The 21,180-nt window shown below is 50.0% G+C and overlaps 1 protein-coding gene across 1 annotated transcript; it reads right to left on the bottom strand.

Annotated features, from left to right (window-relative positions):
• Positions 1–1,122: 1,122 nt before the first annotated feature.
• Positions 1,123–21,107, bottom strand: LOC102747280 (alpha-protein kinase 2). Its single transcript, XM_081801121.1, has 3 exons — positions 19,543–21,107; positions 14,476–14,524; positions 1,123–1,922 (listed from the first exon to the last, which is right to left on the bottom strand). Exons 1-3 carry the CDS (start codon positions 19,787–19,789, stop codon positions 1,694–1,696), a joined length of 525 nt encoding a protein of 174 aa, XP_081657247.1. The 5' UTR covers positions 19,790–21,107; the 3' UTR covers positions 1,123–1,693.
• Between the last annotated feature and the right edge of the window lie 73 nt (positions 21,108–21,180).

Here is a 21,180-nt window from a genome sequence, read left to right as displayed (position 1 = left end):
TGTAGACACCCCCTCTACGTGTGGTCCCCGGCCAGCATGGAGAGCCCCTGGGAGTGTGCTAGAAATGCAGAATCTCAGGCCCCACCCCACATGTGCCGAATGAGAACCTGCATTTTCACAAGATCCTGGGTGACCCGTGTGCACTGTCAACTTGAGAAGCGTTGCTCACACTGCTCAGAGGTGACCTAATGATATGGTCAGGGAGTAGTTAAAATCATCTTCAAAAACCATTCAAGAAGGCTGCATGCTGTGGAATTCCAACTACTGTATATGATATTCTGGAAAATGCAATACTGCAGAGACAGTCAAAGACCAGTGACTACAAGGAGTTGGTGGGGGGAGGAAAGATGAATTGGGGGGCACAGGGGATCGGTAGGGCAGAGAAACCACCCTGTATGGTACTGTCATGGTGGATTCATGTCATTACATGTGTGTTGAACCCAGGGAAGGCACAGCAGGAAGAGTGAACCCCATGTAAACTATGGACTCTAACGAATCACAATGTACATTTGCTCCTTGAGTGTGATAAACGTGTCGCACAGATGCACGATGACAGTAAAAGGGGTAAACAGCAGAGTGGGGGTGAGGGAGCATATGGGGACCCTCTGTACTTTCCACTCATTTTTCTGTAAGCCCCAAACTACTCTCAAAACTAGTCTGTTAATTCGACAACCACCACAACAAACCAGTGGGGCGGGCAGACATTCTCTCCCATTCTGGAGTGTATACAACCATCCCCGAGCTGTCTTTCTGTCATTTCTTCTTGCCTGACGTGAACGGCCGCTACCATTCTGCCCTATACTCCTGTGGGACCCCCCACTGGCCAGGAAGGAGACACTGTGGGCTGTGGGGAGGGACGGGGGTCCCCATGAGCTGGGGTGCCCCAGCCAGGCTCTGCACCATCTTCCCGTGTCCTACGGCGGGGTCGGCCCTGGCTTTACAGAGGGGAGCCTGATGGAACCCTCGCTGGGACGTAGGAATGGGGAGAAAACACAGATGCATCGATGTCGTGCTCCAGTAAGCTGAGTAGGAGATCACCAAAGTACTCATCCTGGGGGAAAGCAGAATACAGCACAGATTCTAAAGAGCAAGTGTCTGTGCCAATCTATGCATCTCACACTCTTTGTTTCAATATGAATTTAATTAAGCACAGAATTCTAGCCGGGTGTGTAAAGAATGAAGGAAATGGCCTTGTGTGTTAGAAACCACCTCTGGCAACAATAGAACATTCCACACTAGCCTGACGACTTGACCCAATGGAGGAATTCACGTTTTCCGTGTATACAGCAGCTGGGTGCGTCTAGAAATCCCCCGGTTAGGAAGGGGGCGCCGGGAGGGTTTGGGCTGTGGACAGACCCTGCTCAGCACCAAGTCCTTGACAACACAACCACGTGCAAACACACAAGTAGACAAAGAACGTGAAGTCGGTAAACACGCTAACGGTGGGCACAAAGATGGACTGTCCTCTGGGAGTGACAGCTGATTCCGTCTCTCCCCACGTCTGGTCACAAATCCTGCCCCGAAGTCGTTTCAGGGAGGCCAGCAGGTGATGGGTTTGGAAGCAGGGTGGCGCCGGGGCAGAGGGAAATAGGACGGTCACACCGCTGTGCGTGACGCAGGCCACACGTTCTCTCTTGAGTGTCCTCAGATTTCTGCCCACAAGGCTGGGTGCTGCTGGCTGGCGGCCATCAGGTCACAGGGGACGCGAGGTCTTCCTTCCTGCCGTGGGGGGCCCGGGCGCCATCTTGACGGTTGTGGAGTTGGGCCGAGTTTTGTTTTTACTGACACGTGGCTCCTTCTGTCTCTGGCTGATGTTTTGGAGTGATCTCAGCCCCAGCATTTTACAATACTTGTTACACTGGTGTAGCGCTTCGAACTGGTCGATGAAGGTCATGGAGCAGTTGCCTTTAAATCCTTTGTACCTGTGAGTTTGGGTAGAAGGACACAGACTTTTTTAAAAACAGGACACTTCACCAGCTTTAACAGGGGAGACTAAGGGTACATGGAAAATATACTGATTCCCACTCTAGACAAGAAGGGCTAAATGTTTGTCACAACTATTGAAAGGAGAAACAAACCCTGTGGGACTGAGCAAAGGCAAAGACCCACTGGCATGCAGAGTACAGACCCAAGGCCTGGGATTACACAAGTCTTCTAGATGCTTATGGTTCCAATAAAACAGCATGTTATTGCTCTTTTCCTTTTAGTCATAGTGACTAGTGCTGGACCATCTTGATAAAAATTAGACCTCCTGGTGGTCTGAAAGCTACCCCATCCCACCCAGAGGTTCTAAATAAAAAATTCTACAACTTTGGGGCTGGAAAAAATTATTTCGTTTAGACCTTTTGATTTATAGTTAAAGGAATTTAGGCCCAGAGATTCTGGCACCAGCCAAGAAAACTAAGCAAGTTGGTACAAGAGCCAAGATTAGGATGCAGCTCAGCTCTGTCCTGTGTCACCCCGCCTCCCCCTTTGTCATTAGTGGGCTCTAGAAGGGACCACACTGACCTGCCTCGGAGTAGTCTCAAGGGTTGCTCCTTTGGGTTGGGACATTTAATACTCAAACTGTAAATGACTTTTTTCACATCCCAATCACAGAAGGTTAGTGTCCTCCTTGAGGGGACAAGTCTCCAGGCCCCCAATCTCCCCACCCACCAAGAAAGCTGTTTGACAGGTTGTTGAGAGGATGAAATGAGAAAATCCACACAGACCACCTAGCTCAGTGCCTGACATGCTGTACAGATTCAATTAGTGTTGACCAAGTTATTTAATGATCAATATTATAACATTTCATCCTGTGGAAGGGATGTTCAAGCCAAGATTGAAGAGTGAGGGAGGTAAATGGGGGAGCTGGGGCGAGCCTGGCATTAAGGAACAGTCAGCATAATTTGTAGGGCCCCGTACAAAATGAAACCATGAGCACCATGTTCAAAAATTATGAAGACTTTTGAGACAACAACAGTCGAGCACGCGTTCAATGAAGCCCAGGGTCCTTCTGAGCGCAGGTCCCAGTGGACCACACAGATAGCATGCCCACGAAACCAGCCCTGCTGGGTGGGAGAGAGCCCTGGGCACATCTGATTAATAGGACAAACAAGAAATCGGTCTCTTTCATTGGCTGGTAGAAACCACAATGGTGAACAAGCCTGGAATGAATGGGGACCAGGACTGTACACTTTTCCCTATGAAATCCGAGCTGGGTTTGAAGCTGTTAAGGGAGTAAAAGGTTCCTTTCATCCCTGGGACCAGAGCATCAGGCAGCAGCTCTAACTTGATGAATCTGTTACAAATCCAGCCTGCTCCCTCCTCCTCCTCCCTGCAAGGGAACACTCTGCCCCTGGGAGCCCACAGTCCATTTGCTTGTGAAAAATGACTCGGTTCCTAAAAGCCAAGCTCCCTCATTAAAGGAAAAGTCAGCTGGAGACAGGAGTTGAATCCAGCAGGGCAGAGAAAATTCCACTGCCAACCACGTCATCTATACATCTCTATCTTCTGTAGGACACCGCGAGAAAGGCTGAACTGTCAGGCCCACTGCGTCCCTCTGGTGCCTGAGCGCTCCCGGGCAGGATGCGGGCAGGATGCGAGGTGGCCTCGGCCTGTGCTTGGCAGACATGCTGGAGAGCCCCAGCCCATCCTTCTGCTGGAGGGAGGCCTCGCTTCTCACACAAACTAGGAAGGTCATGGGCAGGGGCAACCTCCCTGCCTGGAAACAAGTCGTGGTCACCTGTCTCAGGCTGCCTTGAGGCTTTTAAACATTCGGACAATATCCAGTCTCTGCAGCAGGGTCTGCCCTCCTGACTAGCCCTGGGGAGCCCAGGCCTGTTCCCGGAAATCTGGCCCCTTCTTTTCCTCTATGTCACTCTTTCTTTAGACTCCTCTTGGAAAGCCAAAGTAGGGCAGCAGGGACTGGGGCTGGTTTTTACCATAGACGGCCGTGGGCCTGGTGAAGCCCTAGAGGGAAGGCTGCTTTGCTTGGTCTAGGAGCCCCTTTCTCAGCCACCAGCTCAAGTGCCTTTCTGTGGGGCCCTCCCTGGCCCTAGCCCCACCACGAGAAGAAATATCTCCAACGTCTTCCCTGTATCTTTAGGAGAACTACATCCACTTCTCAGAATTCGGGGGATGCCTCACATCTCTACACAGACTGTGATCTCTCCCAGGACACTACCTGATTCCCAACATACCCGTCCAGGGGAGGATCTTCAGTAAAGGTCAAGGATAAAACGGACACCAGCCCCATCCTCAGAGCTGCCTCACCTCAGCCCAGAGGGTCTCCAGAGCACATTTCTGAACTTCTCTTTCTCTCTGAGTCTCATTTTGGACCTTCCACTTGGCATGCCATGCAATAATGAACTTCCATCCCTTACCTATCTCACATGTAGATCTTTTGGGCTACCTAGCATCTGCCGAATTAAAAATCTTTCTCTGTTCTCAGTTTAGTTTTGGTCTCAGTCAGGGATGCTGGGCTCCTGCCATGACTTCCTATTCTCTCAAACTCACAGCCGTGGCCGATGCCTTAAGAGAAAACAGGGCAACATCCTTCGTGTTCCTAGATCAATTAACCCAGAGTGTTTCAAAGGACATAAAGCTCTCCTATACCACCAAGCAATGGGGAATACAAGTTCTCCTGCCTCTGGTACCCCTTGCAAGCCCCATGTGCCATCTGCCACTAGCAGGAGTAGAGGAGACCATGAATCTCAAGTAGCCTGACATCTCTCCAGCATGATCCCCACTGCACTCACCTCTTTTGTTCTTGTTAGACGGATGTACTAGGTTGAATAGTGTCCCCTCCAAGAGGCATATCCTTCCTGGAACCTCAGAACATGGCCTTATTTGGAAACAGTGTTATTATAGATGTAATTAAAATGAGGTCACACTGGAGTAGGATGGGCCCTTAACCCAACACCCTGGTGTCTATGCAAGAAGGGGAGAAAACATACAGGCACACCAGGGATGATGACAGAGGCAGAGACTGGAGCGGGACATGTGCAAGCCTGGGAAGGCCAAGGACTGACAACCAGCTCGGGAAGCCAGGAGAGAGGCGTGGGGCACATCCTCCCTCACAAGCTCCAGAAGGAACCTACTCTGCTGACACCTACCTGGACTTTAGACTTCTGGCTTCCAGAATGCGAGAGAATATATTTCTGTTGTTTTAAGCACTAGTCTGTGGCCGTTCGTTATGGTGGCCCCAGGAATCTAATACAACAGAATAAAGAGAACCTTGTAGAACTTTTTCACACATTTCCATTTTTAGAAAGCTTAGCTCTGTGGAATTTTACTAACTGGATCTTTTTATCCTTAATCTCAAATTAGTATAATTTTCTAGCCCATCACTTTATGTTCATCTGTCCGTCCTCCCTCACGATCTCCCTCAAGTAGAACCATCCATTCATTCCACCAAACATCACCCAATGGGGTCTTTTCTTAAATATCTTTCCCCTCGGATGGGAGTGGTGCATACAAATTACCCAGGGATCTTGTTAAAATGCTGGTTTGGGCTCAGTAGGTCCGGGGGTCTGCACTGGGGTCCGGGATCCTGCATTTCTAAGGAGGTCCGGGGGTCTGCATTGGGGTCCGGGATCCTGCATTTCTAAGGAGGTCCGGGGGTCTGCACTGGGGTCCGGGATCCTGCATTTCTAAGGAGGCCCGGGGTCTGCATTGGGGTCCAGGATCCTGCATTTCTAAGGAGGTCTGGGGGGCTGCTGATGCCACTGGTCAGCAACCCCACCTGGAGGGGCCAAGAGATGAACTGAAGTGTGATGACTTCAAGTCAGCCCTACTGCATCTTGGAGACACTTTTCTATTTAAATTGGAACACAGGCATACGGTTGTTCGTGAAAGTTGTGTCATACAACATCCTAGGAAGCTCTCTATTTCCACAATCCTGTCCTGACTCAGCACAGATTTATTCAGTACTCACTACGCGTTGGCAGCCATGCTAGGCTGACTTCTTGATAATCAGACTCATACAAAAATCGCCAGCTGATGGCATGGCCAGCTTTTCTCTCTCTCTCTCTCTCTCTCTCTTCTCAGCTCATCATGGCTTCCCTGTGCCATGGATTGCCTCCAAACACACCTGGAGAGGGCACGTGGGTGGAGCCAAGTGGCAGAAACTTCCAGATCTGGCTGTGTTGAACGAATTAAGGTTTTTGTCTGACTTACTAAGGGATCCGTTAAAACTTCGTAGGGCAAGAAAAAGCAATAGAGAATTCCCACACTTTGGTAATCCTTTTAGAAGCAAGCCAAAGGCTATTTAGAACAAATTTTAGTTTGATATCCTTTCTGAAGAAACTTTTAATTTATATGGAATGGCTACAAGGACCCAGAAGTCAGGGTGAGGAGAGGGGTGAGGAATTGAAATAAACCTCTAGTTTTGGGGGGTGTGTGTACAAGAAAGCCAGGGCTGGATTTATGAACAGATAGAACAGATTGCTATCTACATGTACAAAAGGAGGGACCCGGGGCAGCCCCCCACTCTGGAACCATCTGGTAATTCCTACAGTTCCGTCAATACCCTCCATTTCTTCATTTGTTCCTTCATTAGGCACCAGCTAGACAGCAGACATGATGGGGAGATTAAAAAGGATTAATAAGGTACGTGGCCCTTTTCCAGAAGCTGGCCATCTTGTAGGGAAGACAGATACACAAACAAATAATTACATTTTATGTGATAAACAGCTATAAGAACCTGAGAGATGGGGCTTTTCCCACTGCGCGGTGGGTCCTGAGCAGGATTCACACAGGAAGGATGGCTTGGGGTTTATGTGGCAGAGGGAATGGCATGGGTGAAGATTCAGAGGACGTTCCAAGCAAGAGCAGGTGTTCTGAGGAGGGATGAGGCCAGAGGACATTTGTGGAAGGCTTCAGGAGCCATGCTATGTAATTGTTCCTGTGGGTTGGCATTTCCCGAAATATGTTCCAAGGAGCAAGAGCCCCACAAGATGCTTTGAAATAAAAATCATCCTGTGGTGTAAGTACTGCAATTAATGCTCTATAATCTTTCTCCCTGCACCCCTGGGCCTTGAAATCACCCACTGGCTCTTTAAACACCATATGAAGTTTCACACTAAAGAAACCACCTACACTTATTCAACCCAGGGTTTCCCAAGATTATTTGACAACAGGAATCTTGTTTTCACACAATCCCTTTGAAAATGCTTCTGTAAGAGTCGCTGAGCTCTTTGCGGTGGGGATGCTGTAATGTAACCGCATCTGTGTTCTCTACACAAGTTGTGTTCTGAGCTTGTCTACGATCTTCCTCCCTTTGGAGAGGTGACCTTCGCACCCCACCCCCACAAGCACCATGGGAACCCTGGTCCGGCCACCACCACCTCACCCAGACTATGGCTGTAGCCTCCCGGGGGCTGTCCTTGCTGCCTGCCATATTGGGCAGTCTCCTGCCCCCACAGGGTAAGTCAGATCATGGTCACACAGCTGCTCAAGTGGCTCCATGTCCCTGAGAAGCCACCCCAGCTCCTTCGCTTGGCTGACAGCCCGCTCTGCCCCAGCCTGCCCACTCTCTGCCCTTCCGCCTCCTCTTGGCTCCTCCCTCAGGCCCCAATTTGAGCAATAGCCTGGGGAGGCTCCATGGAAACCGGCCCTGGCACTTTCTTCCCTGACATACGCCCAGGCTGGAAAACAGCGGAATCGTAAAGAGAGGAGGGCCAAAAGCAGCCCACGAGTCTGGTTCTCTGGTTCTGCTGGCAAGGGCATTCTAGAAGCCCTGCACACTTGCATGGCTTCTGCTGTCTTGCTGCTGAAGGAACCTCCCTAAGCCAGGAGGGGCTCTGTGCTGTGAGCCCTGAGGAAGCGAGAGCAGGAGGGAGGCCCTGGGGAGGTGAGGGAGAACCAAGCATCTCCAATGGTCCCCGTTCTCATGACCATGGGTCCCCACAGATACGCCAGCACATAGTCCTCTCCTTAATATCTGAAACACAAACTCAAGTCAGGACACAGAGGGCCAAGGAGGGGATCCTGGAGACCAGACAGCTCTAAAATAGGCAGTCTGAGAGTCATCCACTGTCCTCAGCCCCAGAGCTGTGATTCCCAAAGCTCCCGCCCAAACCCAGATTTTAGCTGCAGAGGGAGGAGCCCCTTTAGGGCACAGAGCCGGGCAGTTAAGACAAAAGGGCATCAGCATTCCCATTAAGGTTTCACCATCAGAGAGCATCTGGGCATGGGGTGGTCGTGGAGGCCACATTTTTAGTGTGCCCAGGATGGGACGGCACTGACTGAGGCGCCTTCTTTATGTGACAAGCTCTGAAATCTTTAGGGAAGGGTTTCTGCTCCTCTGGAACATCACTCCACAGTGAGCCCCTCATTCTTTGTGGGACACACACACACACACACACAACACTCCTTTTTCTAGCTACCTTCTAGACATTTTCATGTCTTCTCTTGACAAACTTGTTGAGTCCATGGCATCTTTGTGGCACATTCCCTCTTCCATCCCTATAACCTGGCTCCAGCGCACTTTGCTTGGACCTTCCTGGAGGCACTGAGAACTTCTTTCTGGACAGTCTGGTCTTCATCTAGCCCTATGCTCTCAGGCTCTTGTGAACTCCGACCCTCTTGGCCCTCAGTTCTTCATCTTCCATTTCCCTCCTCCTGTCTTCCAGGGGCCCATCCTGCAGGGGCCCATCTCAAACCCTTCAACCTCTCTAGATGTTCTTTCTGTTCAGACTTGCCTCTGAAGCTGGATGGCAAATGACAAGGAGCCTGGCTGCAGGTCACTCTGGTCCTGGGGATGGCCAGGCTGGGGGGTAGTGCCGAGGAAGGGGGAGAAGCCCACAGCGCCAACTTTACTCCCTTCAACAAGCTGTCCTTTGCAAGACTTTTGGGCAAAGACCAGGAGACTGCCATGCTATTCCCACTCCATGGAAGGGTATGTCCTTGCTGACTGTTGGATCCAGGAGACTCTGAACACACCAAGAACATTGCTCTTGGTGCCAGCCTTGCCAAAATTGTGAAAAAGGTAAATGTTCCCTTCATGGGCCTCCAGACCTCCTTGATGGCCAAGACTGGCCAAATAAACCAGCCACTGGCCAACGTGCTCTACTGTGTGATGGCTTGATCAGATTAAAACAGGATGCAGACTGCCCTCCAGGACAGATGACAATGGGGCCGTGGGGGAAAGCGGAGAGTTAGGTAAGGCGCCTTTCTCAGGTCCCTTAGACCTGAGAGACTGTCCTCTGAAGCCTGCGTTGGCAAGTCAGCTGGAATGTGTGGGTTCTACAGGGACACAGCCCTGCTTGTGAGAAGCACTTACAGGATGTCAGGAAATTCTGTCCCCGGGTCCCTTTGTTTCCTCCCCTCCTGGCAGATTCATGCATTAATGGTCTGCCTGGAGTCAGCACACACGCAGGGCGCGTGCACACACACACACACACACACACACCCCGTGCGCACGCACATGCACACACAAGCCTACCGTAGGGCTGTGTATCTTGAATACAAATCCTATTTCTTTGCATCCCCCAGCTTGTGTTGCCCTTTCCCTCCAGGTACGGTGGGGTCTCAGACTTGTGCCTGCCCGTGGGCACACGAGGCTCCGCCGTGGGCTGCTCTTGGCAGTGAGGATAGAGCCTTTTTTTCTGGAGCTTAGCTTGACTAAATGTGGGAGTCTGGTTTAATCTTTCCTCTTTTTCAGGGCTTGTAGGACGAGAGCTGCACACACCAACAGCAGCAGAGCCTGCTTTCTCAGGGCAATTGTCCTTCCCAGGCTCCTGCCTTGACATTTGGGTCCCCATCACCTCATGTTTGCCCTTCTGCAGGGAACGAGCCATTTGTCATTCTGTCTCCTGAATTTGGTTTCCATGTCAGGGACACTGGGCATTGCCATGCATCTCGTGGCTGCTTCTTTCTTTCAAGTGTAGAAATCTGAGATACTGGCGCTGGTCACCCTGAGGAGTGTCCTTTGGTGCTCTTCACATCAGACCTATGTCGTCCAATGCTTACTGACTGGGAAGAAATCTACTCAGCGTACTCTTCTTCGCTGTTTCACTTTAATCCCCGCAACATAAAATGAGCTTTTTTTTTGGAGACTATAAAGGGAAAATGTATTGGCTCTGGTGCCCTCTGGTGGCCAATCACATCACGCCATCTCCCCAGAAATTCAATGGCTGGCTGGGAGGGGCGCGGGTTTGCAGGACCTACTGGGACACCTGCCGGTCGGCTCCCCTACACATGGTTTACACGGGCTTTGATTTGGTGAAGTTAACTTTCTAAATCTCCAGTTATAGAACTAGGCGTTTTCCCTTTTCCCCTTCAAAGAGCTTTCAAGCAATTCCAAATGGGAAAAATATTCAACTGTCCGGTCAGTGTCTTGGGTCTGCCGAGAAAATGGGTTATTAGATGTTGTAACAGTGCTATTGGCCACACTTTGTAAGCTGAAGTTTTCGCACTCACCACTGCTGGAAGATCATGGGTACTGAGGGACAGGTGATGCGTTTCCAGACATCTTCCTATCGCTGGCTCCCAGGAGAAATAGGACATACTTCTGTCTTAAGGATCATTCTACCAGGTAAAGTGGCATCAAAACAAATAAGTCATGACAGTTCCTATTTTATTTTACAAGATTGTAAATAACTGCCTTCAAAATAGTCGCATACCCTCTGCCTTCAATCAACAAGAGGACAAGACAGGTCGCACTTACTGGGAGGCCAGCAGCCAAACATACGGTGCAGATTGAGACATAAGGGAATATTTTCTTTAAATGACACAATGGCTTCTCTTCCTGCCAAAGATTCTGACCACTGCTGGCCAGAGAAGGGTGGGTCCTAAATTTGGGAGATCTTTTTCTTGCTGCTTTAAACAATACAGTGTATTGTTTATTATTAAAAAAAATTTTTTTAAGTTTATTTTTTTCAGTAATCTCTACACCCAACGTGGGGCCCGAACTCACGACCCCAAGATAAGAGTCACATGCTCTTCAGATTGAGCCCGCCAGGCGCCCCTGTTTATTATTATTGTTGTTATTAATTATCAGTAAAGTAAGTCAGACTGGCCTCCTCCATGCTTCTCCCATCCATGCCTTGTGTTCTTTCTAATGTGGTTAAAAGACCGTGTGTAATGCTGCCTACACGGAACACTGCTTCTTAGGATCGTGCCCATTCCCCAGGCTCCTCCCTTTCCAGTCGGGATGAGTTAAGCCCTCTGGGGTGCTTGCTAAGAATAAAGAGAAAGTGCATTATGGACACTTAGCTGTCCATCCTCTCTCCTGCTCTGCAGAGGCCCTGGGGCATCTGCAGCGCTCCCCATCCTCTTCCCCAGCTTGCAGTCCTTCCCACCCGGACTCTCCTCAGCCTGTCTTGGAGCTGCCTTCGAATCAGAAGCCTTTCTAAGGGTTCTTCCCTTTGAGCTCCATGTTGCAGCTCTAGCTTTCCCTGGAGAGTCTCTTCAGTTGAATTTCAGCTCCAAACGTGCCGTGATTGTAAGCAGCCCGCCCCTTTCCCTGCACCTCCTGCTTGGGAAAGTAAGAAGGTTGGACATGGTTGTTGGTTCTCAATCCAGAGCAGAGGGGTTCCCAGGGGCCTCCGAAGAGATCTCCCAACCACTCCTTACACTCCAATTGGGGGTCCCCCTTTTATCAGTTTTTTAAACTGGGCTTCTAAGAAATGTTTCTTTGGGGGAAAAAAATTGTGACTTAGGAAAATTTGAAAGAACAGTTTTTAAAAAACAATGGACAAGATGATCTAGTATCCCTTCTAAAGCTCTCAGATGCTTCAGAACTCCCTTCTGTCCCATCTCCTCCTGACCACTCCTTAGGAGAGAAGGCCATAAGTAACATTTTAGAGACAACATTTTGCACTGGGCTCCAGCCATCAGCTCTTCTAATGGGTCTTGGGCAGTTGTCCCAAGCCAGATAAGTCACATTAAAGCTGAGAACAAAACCAAGGGATTGCATTTCTTTTTAAAAAGAGGACCAAAATGTACAATGAGTTCCCGGAAACTGCTAAGATGCTTTTAAAAGATGTCTTAAATAATCATGCTCTTAAGCTTGTCTTAGCTTTTGAAACTTCTTGGGCAGGTTTCTGCTTTGTTTTGGTAGAAAGCTGTTCTAAAGAATGCTATGAAATTTGTATACCCTGGCATCAGGCTGAGGGAAGAGGGAGGAAGGAAACCAGTGTTGATCACGCACATACTGAGCTTCCGGGCCTGGATGCAGATTAACGGGGGTGGGGGAGGGATCCTCAAGACAGCCCTCTGTGTCCCCATTCGGTAGATCAGTGGCTTCCAGAACTTAAAGTCACGTGACCCAGGATGCCTGGGTGGCCCGGTCTGTTAGATTTCCAACTCTTGGTTTCTGCTCGGGTCATGATCTCGCATTGTGGGATCAAGACTCTATGTTAGTGAGGAATCTGCTTGTTCGTCTCCCTCCAATTCTGCCCCTCTCACCCCCCACTCGCACGCTCACTCTCACTCTCTCTCTATCAAATAAATAAAATCTTCAAAAAAAAATTTTTTAAAGTCACCTGATCACATAGCTGGTAAGACGAGAACCCAGCATTCAAACCAGGTGTGCATGATGCTGAATTTGCAATAGCCCACAGGGAACACAGAATCTGCTTTACTTGGGCAAAGCTTTTGAGGTCCAGAGAAATCTCTTCATAAATAGCAGCACCATTATTTTCTTCTCTAAGTGGGGGAAACTGTCCAGGACAAATGACTAACTCGATGGGTATGAGGACAGCAGACATGAAATGGCACCATCCCGCGCACACCAGGATGCGCGGTCACCCATCCCACGGGCCGGACAAACGCCTGTAACACAAGAAGAAGCAAGGCTGCCACTGGGAGAGTCACAAGTAAATGGCACAAGCCAAGATTTGAACCCAAGACTCTCTCTGAAACCCCAGTTCTCCCCACTATACGTCGTACCCCGCCTGTCATGCTCTCCTCACATACCCAAGGCCACAACGACATTTCCAGATTCATCTGATGTTTAGGGCTCTGATCGGCACTGGGGACGCCGTACGGAGGGAATCCCCACACAAAACTGTATTATCCTGAGCCGCTTTTTAGAAGGAAAACACCCAAACTGCATCCTAGTTCTAAACCCAGACCACAAGCTCTGTGTTGTCAGTGAGAACTCTGTGAATCAGAGTCAATGATCTGGAGGTTAAAAAGTCCCTTTCCCCCTTTTTTTTTGCCCCATTCCTCTGCTTTTCTCTGCCCTTCACTAAGGTTGGAGATGGGTTTACTTGTTGAGGGACTGCTGATGCTGGTGGACGGAAATAACCAGAAAGTTCTCTCGGATAAGTCGTTAGCAGCCATGGGGGAGTAAGCTCTATTAATCAGGCCGTTCTGTTTTCTCTATTTCTGATGTTGTGACATCTGGGGTCTTGCTCACCCTGGAGAGACTGCCCTTCCCAGGTAGCCAATTCCTAGAGATAGTGGATGACTGGCCTTCTAGAACACCTTTCGTATGCAAACTAGCCCATCTAAAGCCGGTTCTCACACCTGCCTTCATGGCACCAGGGCCAGACAAGGAGGACAGCCCCCCAACCCCAGAGCCTGCTGACATTTTTCACACTAGCCAATCCCAAGCTTGCTTTCCCTGCCTCACCCATTCCTTCCCTTGAAAACCAAATCAAACATGTTGCTCATGTTCTGCCTCCAGACTGACCCTCGTGCTTCCCTGTGTGCACCCCGCAGCCTGGCCCTCTTAGGGATTGTGTGCAACAAACGCTTGTCAGTGGCTTTTGTCCTCCTTTTCCATCCAGAAAAGGATTGGCCTCGCCATACCTGGACAATAATAACACATAAGCCATCCATCCCTTCGAAAAGTCATCCATCCCTCTATTTCGTCCTCGTAATAGACAGTCTTAGGCCATGGGAACAGCGGGAGTGGGCAAAAGCAAGGGGCAGCTCCAACCCAGAACTGTATTTTCACCAGGAGCCACAAATTGCCTGCCTTCTCCTCAACGGTGGTCCAGCAAAGCAGAGAGAAGGCACAGATGTTCAAGAGATAAGCCAGTAAGATGTTACAGTGCCGTCCGGGCAGAGCCCACACGGAACCAAGCAAGAACCCTACACTGAACTGGGAAAACAAAGCCACACAACCACCAAAGTAATGCATCACAGCTGTTCCCTAGCCACTTGCTCCTGAAACCACCTCCAGGGAAGTGTGGGAGCCGCCTGAAGGACTTTTTGGGAAAAGGGGGGGGATCGTTAAAAATATGCAAATTGAATTCACTGCACTCAAATGCAGAAAAATTAAGAAGGTTCTAATAGTGAAGATATCAAAGGCAGAAAAATGGAATGTTCATGATGAAAAGAAATTCCAATCATGCTGGCGTTGACCCCCCATGGCTCTCCTGGTAAGTGAGAGAAGCGAATTGAATTCGTCCCAGGAACATTTGTCATCTGCAGTTAGGACAAGAAATCGACTTGCCCACATCGGTTTCACAGTGTGTGCCCGGCAGGTGTTTGGAGGCTCAGAATCGAATGAGATGTGCTGGGGCTTTTTCTACTCACCCTTTAGCCAGTGTCGCTATGCCAACGTCAGTTAACTTCATTCCTACACCTATAGGGAGAGAGAGGGGTGGGATTTGTGTTACCCGGGGCTCCTGGGAAAGGACTGGCCATCCATTCCGGGGGAAGGGGTACTGATAGCCCACCCGCCTTCCTCCTCGTTTCCATCAGCACTGACGGCCTTGCAGACATACTTCCAGCTTTGTGGGATGATAACGGGGGACGGCAGGCCTCCAACAGCACTTTAGGGGAATTGTGTCTCGTGGGAACCAGTGGTGGGGCCTGCCACCCCCAGCCACCCGCAGCCCTTTGTAGCTCGGGCAACGATGTCCTCTGTGTGCCTGGCCCAGCCCCCGCTGCCGTAGCTCCATGCACAGCTCTGAGCCCGGCTGCCTGGCCCGCAAGCTCTCTCCCTGGAAACGCTCAGACGGGCCTTCGGTCTGCTCCACCGGGTCACTGCAGTGGCGGGTGACGTGGGCATGGGCGTGGGCTGGGGGTGGTGGTGAGGTCAGCAGTGAGAGAGTCCAAGATGGCATTGGTTCAGTTCCAAGCCAAACTCCAGACATGCGATTTCCCATCCCCGTAAAGATGGTTTCCCAGTTAAGGAGGGAAGATTTTCTGGGTTGGCTTTAGGCCCAGGGAAACACTCCTGAGTTACATGGAGACTTGGAACTACTGGCCTGGAGATGCTGACCGCTGTGACCCATGGTCCAACCCTTTAACTTATCCTAACCTCTACCCATTAAACCATGGGGGTGGGGGGAGCTGGTTACCAACACCAAAACAAGCCACACAGCTCCCTGAGCTTCCCACTCTGGTTCAGCAAGAGCCACGGTACCCCGGATAGAAGCGCAAGCGCACAGGAGGTTTTTTGCCTCTGCCTCTCCAGCAAGAGCAGTTGAGAGAGTGGCTGAGGAACCAGAGACTCAAAGAAAACGGAAAATCCTTCTGTCTTGCAGGGCAGGGAAGGCCGGAGTAGCCATCGCCTGGAGCGGCAGAAGAGCCATGCTCTCACCCTGTCCCCGTCTCACTCTGCATCGCTAACCTCTTCCAGATCTGGAGGAAGACAAACCTTTCTGACGCCCGGAGTGTGGATGGCCTCTGGCCTTTCCAGACTCTCCTTGCCAGACCCGGGAGCATTCAGCTCCTGTCTCTCTAGGGTGGTGGCCACGGGCATGGGCTCCGACTCAGTGGACCTCCGCCTCAAGCACATGCCTGCAATCTAGTGATAGGCCTTCTGTGGCAGAGCATGGGGTCCACGGTGCTACCCCACCAGTCTGTCTGGCTTGCCTCCCCCTCTCTTGCCCCTACCTCTTGTCCTACCCAGGCCTGTGGTTGCTGTATTCCCCATGGCCAGCAGATGACCCGCTCGCAGAGGGGCCTGGCAGCACAGAAACCGGCCTGGGCTGTGGACGAAGGAAGCAGCATCCTCTCCCAAGCCAACCCCAAGGTCAGACTTGATGGCAGCCCAGCTCCGTGGGTCTCGGCTCTTATGAGCGCTGCTTTCGGAGGCCCGGGAGAGGAACCCGAATGGGTTAATGCCCTGATTCAGCAGCATCTGCCCGGAGCACGGCAAAAATACAGGCCACGCTGCTATTCAGGCTGGTTAGTCAGACAGAAGCAATGGTGTTCCTTTTCTGCAGTGCACCTGTGAGCTAAATCCGACCCGGCACTTTGGGTGAGCCAGTGAGCATTTTAAAAGCCGCTTTCGCAGAGGGCGAATAATTCATCTCATTCTTGCAAAGCTGCTAACAACGAGAACATATGCAGAAATGCTTCACATAACCTTTATTACAGGGGCTGTGCTTTAAAAAAAAAAAAAAAAAAAAGACACCAAATTGTAAAAGCCCTCTTTGGACATCTTGTTTTTGTGGAATGCTGTATTTAAAAATCACAGCTCTGAACTGCATTTCAGTCCAATTTTAAAAGGTCATTTGGCAAAAGGTCCTTGAACTTGGAAATTGCTTTTCCTGCCTCTCACAATTACCAGCTATCACTTACAGTTGAGAAAAATATAATATAATTTTGAAAAGGAAACGTGTCTCGGTTTAGTAATTTGCTGGGGATTCAACCAAAGTCTCCATAGGATAATAATTTGAATTCTAGTGTGGAGCAATGAAGTGGAGTGGGGGATAACAGTCATCTACGGGTCGTTTCTGGTGGAAGGAAGGAAGTAGGCAGCATCAGGAATTTGTTCTCCAGAACTTGAGTTCTTGGGTCCTTGGGGTGACCACTTCTTAGGATCCCTAGTGATCTCAGCGGTGGGCAGACCTCAGGGCCAAATCACATGCGGGGATTTCACCCCCAAGCTTGCAGAACCCACCACAATCCTGTCAACAACCTAATGCAATGAGGGAGGGGATTGCTTTTAAGAGTCTGAGAAGGTCATAGTGGAGTTGGGTTTGTTTGGGGTTTTTTTAATCCTCATTCCAGTGTCTCAGTTAAATTAGAAAATGTACAGGTTCTCTAGAGAATGGATGCGCTATCTTGTACACAACGATGATGACAATAAAGAGATTTTCCCCAGCAGCAGAGAGTAAATAAACCCCGTTATGATACACCGTGCCAACACATTAAACCGCACACATCATTTACCGAGAGATGTAACATTCCACTACGCTTGTTTACAAGTGCCTGGAAGCAAAACTAGCTGTGCACGGAGTTCCAGGGTGTTGCTTTTCAGTAGAAGAACTACATTTATTGCAAAATTAACTCTGAAGGAGAAAAGATGGAGGGGGGAATCCAGAATTACACAGCCGGAGTCTAACTAGAATAGATAGGGATGTGTGTGTGTGTGTGTGTGTGTGTGTGTGTGTGTGTGTGTGTGTGAGACAGTGGAGTCTCTTCAGAAAGTGAGCGGGTATGGCAGCCTTCAATATGCAGATTGGCCCCATCTGCAAGACTGTAACACGGTGCACTTCCCAGCTGGCCTACAAGAAGGTCCTCACTAGAAGCTTTAACATCGGGAGACACTTGGCAATCTCTTGCAAATTGGTAAATTTGCAGTTTAGTGGAAAGAGCTTGGCTTTTGGAGTCAGAAACCACAGGGTAGAGTCTTGGACCCCTCTGCTTATTAGCTGAGTGACAGCAGACAAAGCACTGTCTCTGAGCCTCTGTTTTCTCATCTGTAAAATGGGATCCTAATGTCTTCTTTGCAGACTTATGTCTTATGTCTTCCTTTTGTCTTATGAAGATCAGACAAAAATTATAGGAAAAAATGAGTACATACAAAAAGGGGGACCTCTCTGAACATTTTTGCAACTTCTTGTGTCTATGGTTATCTCAAAATAAAAAGTTTAAAAAACCGGGGAACACTTACTATGTGGCAATGCTGTGCTACATGTCTTCCCATTCTGTTTAAGCCTCACAACAACCCCACATGTAAAGTACTGAGGCGCAGAGAGGGAAGTAATTTGCCCAAGGCTCACAGCTAGGAAGCGGTGGGAACAGAACCCAGAGGCACTCTTGCTCTTCACCACCAGGCTGTAGAAAGAGCTGGAGATCCTCGTCTGTGACAAGGTCTGACATAGAGCAGGCACCCGATTATAGTTCAGATTTTTCTTTGCAGTATTATTATTTGGAAAGGAAGACGAAAAGGAAAACCCTTATGGTAGAAACTGTTGGCGCCCCACCCACTGCCCTCACCCTAACCGCTTCTGTGCACGCTGGCCCCCCTCCACGTGCCACCAGCATTTCTTTGCCTGAGAACTTTCTCTGATCACGGGAGCCTGCTTTGCTCAGCTTGGCTTGTCCATGTGCAGGGGGCCAGTGCAGGAGCATTAACACCCCCACCAGGAGTAGCCTTCCACCGGTAGCTGAAGACAGTTGGTGTATAAATACCCCTGCTCCCTCACTCCTTGCATGAGATAATTCTGAGGAGCGTGCTCTGCACAGGCTCCCAGAGTCTCCCCAGCAGGCAGGAGCTTCAGTGACCCGCCGCGGAAACTGGCTTTGTTATAAGGTTCCCCTGCTGGCCGCCTTCCCACTGCCTGTCCCACTTCTCTCTCCTACCAGCGTTTCCTGGGATCCCTTCCCCAATATTTGTACCTGAACATTTGTGTGCAGGGAAGGATTAACCTTGCCCAAGTAAAGGTTCAATCCTCGCCCAGCTCCTGAGAGGTAACCCCTAAGCCCCGGAATGACCTGCCTGATAAGAGTGTCTTGGTCTACCTGGGGCCATGGGTGTGACCTCTGGAGAGGCTAGAGACCAAAGTCCACCTTGTGACTAGTGATGCCTATGTGACGCGCCCCCCTCCCCCCAGTAAAAACTCTGAACACCGAGGTTTGGGCGAGCTTCCCATGCTCTTCCTGTGCACTGCCATACATCGTTGCTGGGAGAAGTAAGTGCTGTCTACATGACTCCACTGTGACAGGACACCTGCCAGTTCCACCTGGCTTCCCCCTGACTCTGCCCCACGAGCCTCTTCCTTTTGCTAACTTGAGTCTGTATCCTTTCACTGTAAGGAACCATAACCATGAGTGTAAAGGATTTTCTGAGTTCTGTGAGTTCTTCCAGCAAATCAATGAACCAGAAGGTGGTCTTGGGGAACCCCAAACTGCAACTGGTCTCAGGGCTGTCTCTCTGGGTACCCTAATTATCATATCCCCACTTCATATGACAAAGGGATTCCCGTCAATTTGCATATAAATTGATAATGCTGCAAACTAGCCAGTGGAGCTTGAAAATCTAAAGCAACTGTGAAAGACCCTTTCACCTATTAAGAATGAATGATTACATCTTAATTCATCTTTTGGTACAGCCAGATTTTCCTCCATACTTCGGAATTGCCCCTGTGGAGGATAGAACAATCAAGCCAATTTTCGGTTACCTGTAGTAATAGGAACGCATTATTGGTATGAATTATTACAATGTACTTTAGTGCTCCATTTGGCTGGTCATTTCAGGTTCCTCTCTCAGCCCTTGTTCCTGATGAGACATTAGTCACACCTTCTGCTGGTAAAGATGCTTAAAGGCATCCAGCAGACCTCTCCCTCTCCTCCCATCCACACCCCCAGGAATATTCCAGGCCCGTGGCATCCCTGGAAGCCAGGCCAGGCTGCTTTCCTCACCCTGCATGTCCGTGACCAGGAGGCAGCCACTTGTCTTCTGGTATACCCAGTGCTGGAAGGTACAACACTTCTGACCAGCCTCCGATTCTCTTCTCAAGAAGTTTATCTCCTTCCCATCCCTGATGGAATACTTCACAAATTCTCCAATCAGCTCCTCCTCCACTGTTGCATAAGGGATGTTGTTCGCAGGGCGATGGATAAGAAAGATGGGAATTATCCTGGAAGGGAAGACAGCGTGGGCACACATCACGTTCTCACCTGGAATTAGAGACTGGGGGCATTCTGCCTTCACTTGGGGGAGCGGGGAGATGCAGAACAAATCCCCAGACCCCACTAGATATAGGCTGGCCCCCGACCACAATGGTTGTTCAATAGGTGGAAAGATACATTTCTGTCTTTCCTTTGTGCCTGGAGTTGGGCAGAAATCCTTCCTTGGGAAGGAGTTTGACTGCCCATGTGGAAATGAATGTTTGCTTTATAGTCATATCTCAGTGACCCATTGGCCATATATCCACCCATCATTTCTCCTTCTTTCTTTCTTGCCTTCCTTCCTTCCTTCCATTCAGTCAGCAAATATTCATTCAGTGGTTTCTATGTCAGATGGTCTTCCACATGCTGTTCCAGAAAACAGCGAAGAAAACAGAGGCTCTGCTCTCAAGGATCTTACATTTAAATGAGGGAGACAGGCAATAAAGAAGTCAATGTATAGTAGTGCTAGGTGCTAGGTGAAAAAATAAAGCAGTGGAAAGGTGCTAGGTCGCGCAAGGATCAGGCAGGGGCTGCTATTTTACTGAGGGAGGTCAGAGAAGGCCTTGTTAAGAAAGAACGTTTGAGCAGAGACCTGTAGGAAGGGAGGTAGGGAGCCATGAAGGTATCTATGGGAAGAGCATTCTAAGTAGAAGGAACAACAAAGGGAAAAGGCGCTGGTGCAGGAGCATTCTTGGTGGGTTCCAAGAGCAGGGAGGCGCGCGTGTGGCTGGAGTAGAGTCAGCAAAGGGGAGGTGGTAGCAGGTGGGTGCAGACAGGGAGGGAACGGGAAGCCAGACCTCATGGGGTCTGGAAGGTCATTTGAAAAACTCTGGCCCTTTGTACCGATTTGGATGAGAGGCTACTGGAGGGTTTTGGACAGAGGAGTGCCACGATCACACACCCGTGTTATGGATGAGTCTGCCACTCTGGGGAGAAGGGGCCGTGTGGGGGCGAGGGCTGAGCAGGGAACCAGGGAGCACACAGCACAACAGTGGTGGTGGCCGCAGGGGAGAAGGGATACGTGCCGAATGGGGTTTTCCGCACAGTCCCTTCGCCGTCACCCCCCTAGATGATTGTTTCCCATCGCTCCTCTCCTCACTCCGCCCCCCTCCTCCCCAGCCTCCCTCTCAGCTGATGGCCTTGCTTCCTGGGTTATGGTGCAGACTGAAACAATCAGAAGAGAGCTTCTAAACAGACACATGAAAAAGTGCTCAATATCGCTCAGCATCAGGGAAATCCAAATCAAAACCTCAATGAGATACCACCTCACACCAATCAGAATGGCTAGAATTTACAAGTCAGGAAACGACAGATGTTGGCGGGGATGCGGAGAAAGGGGAACCCTCCTACACTGTTGGTGGGAATGCAAGCTGGTGCAGCCACTCTGGA

The sequence above is a fragment of the Leptonychotes weddellii genome, chromosome 13 (genome assembly GCF_054177405.1).
Source record: "Leptonychotes weddellii isolate Sample4059 chromosome 13, ASM5417740v2, whole genome shotgun sequence".
NCBI classification, from domain to species: Eukaryota; Metazoa; Chordata; class Mammalia; order Carnivora; family Phocidae; genus Leptonychotes; species Leptonychotes weddellii.
The sequence above is the reverse complement of the archived record's forward strand: the minus strand, read 5'-3'. Positions and strand labels throughout refer to the sequence as shown.

Bases quoted from the DNA above. Each gene is read 5' to 3' on its own strand.
- LOC102747280 (XM_081801121.1), bottom strand. From the start codon at position 19,789: ATGTGTGCCCACGCTGTCTTCCCTTCCAGGATAATTCCCATCTTTCTT. The intron at 14,525-19,542 runs GTGAGGAAAGCA...CTCTCCCTATAG, and splicing joins CCTGGTCACGGACATGCAGG to GTGTAGGAATGAAGTTAACT. The intron at 1,923-14,475 runs GTGAGTAGAAAA...CCAAACTCACAG, and splicing joins ATAGCGACACTGGCTAAAGG to GTACAAAGGATTTAAAGGCA.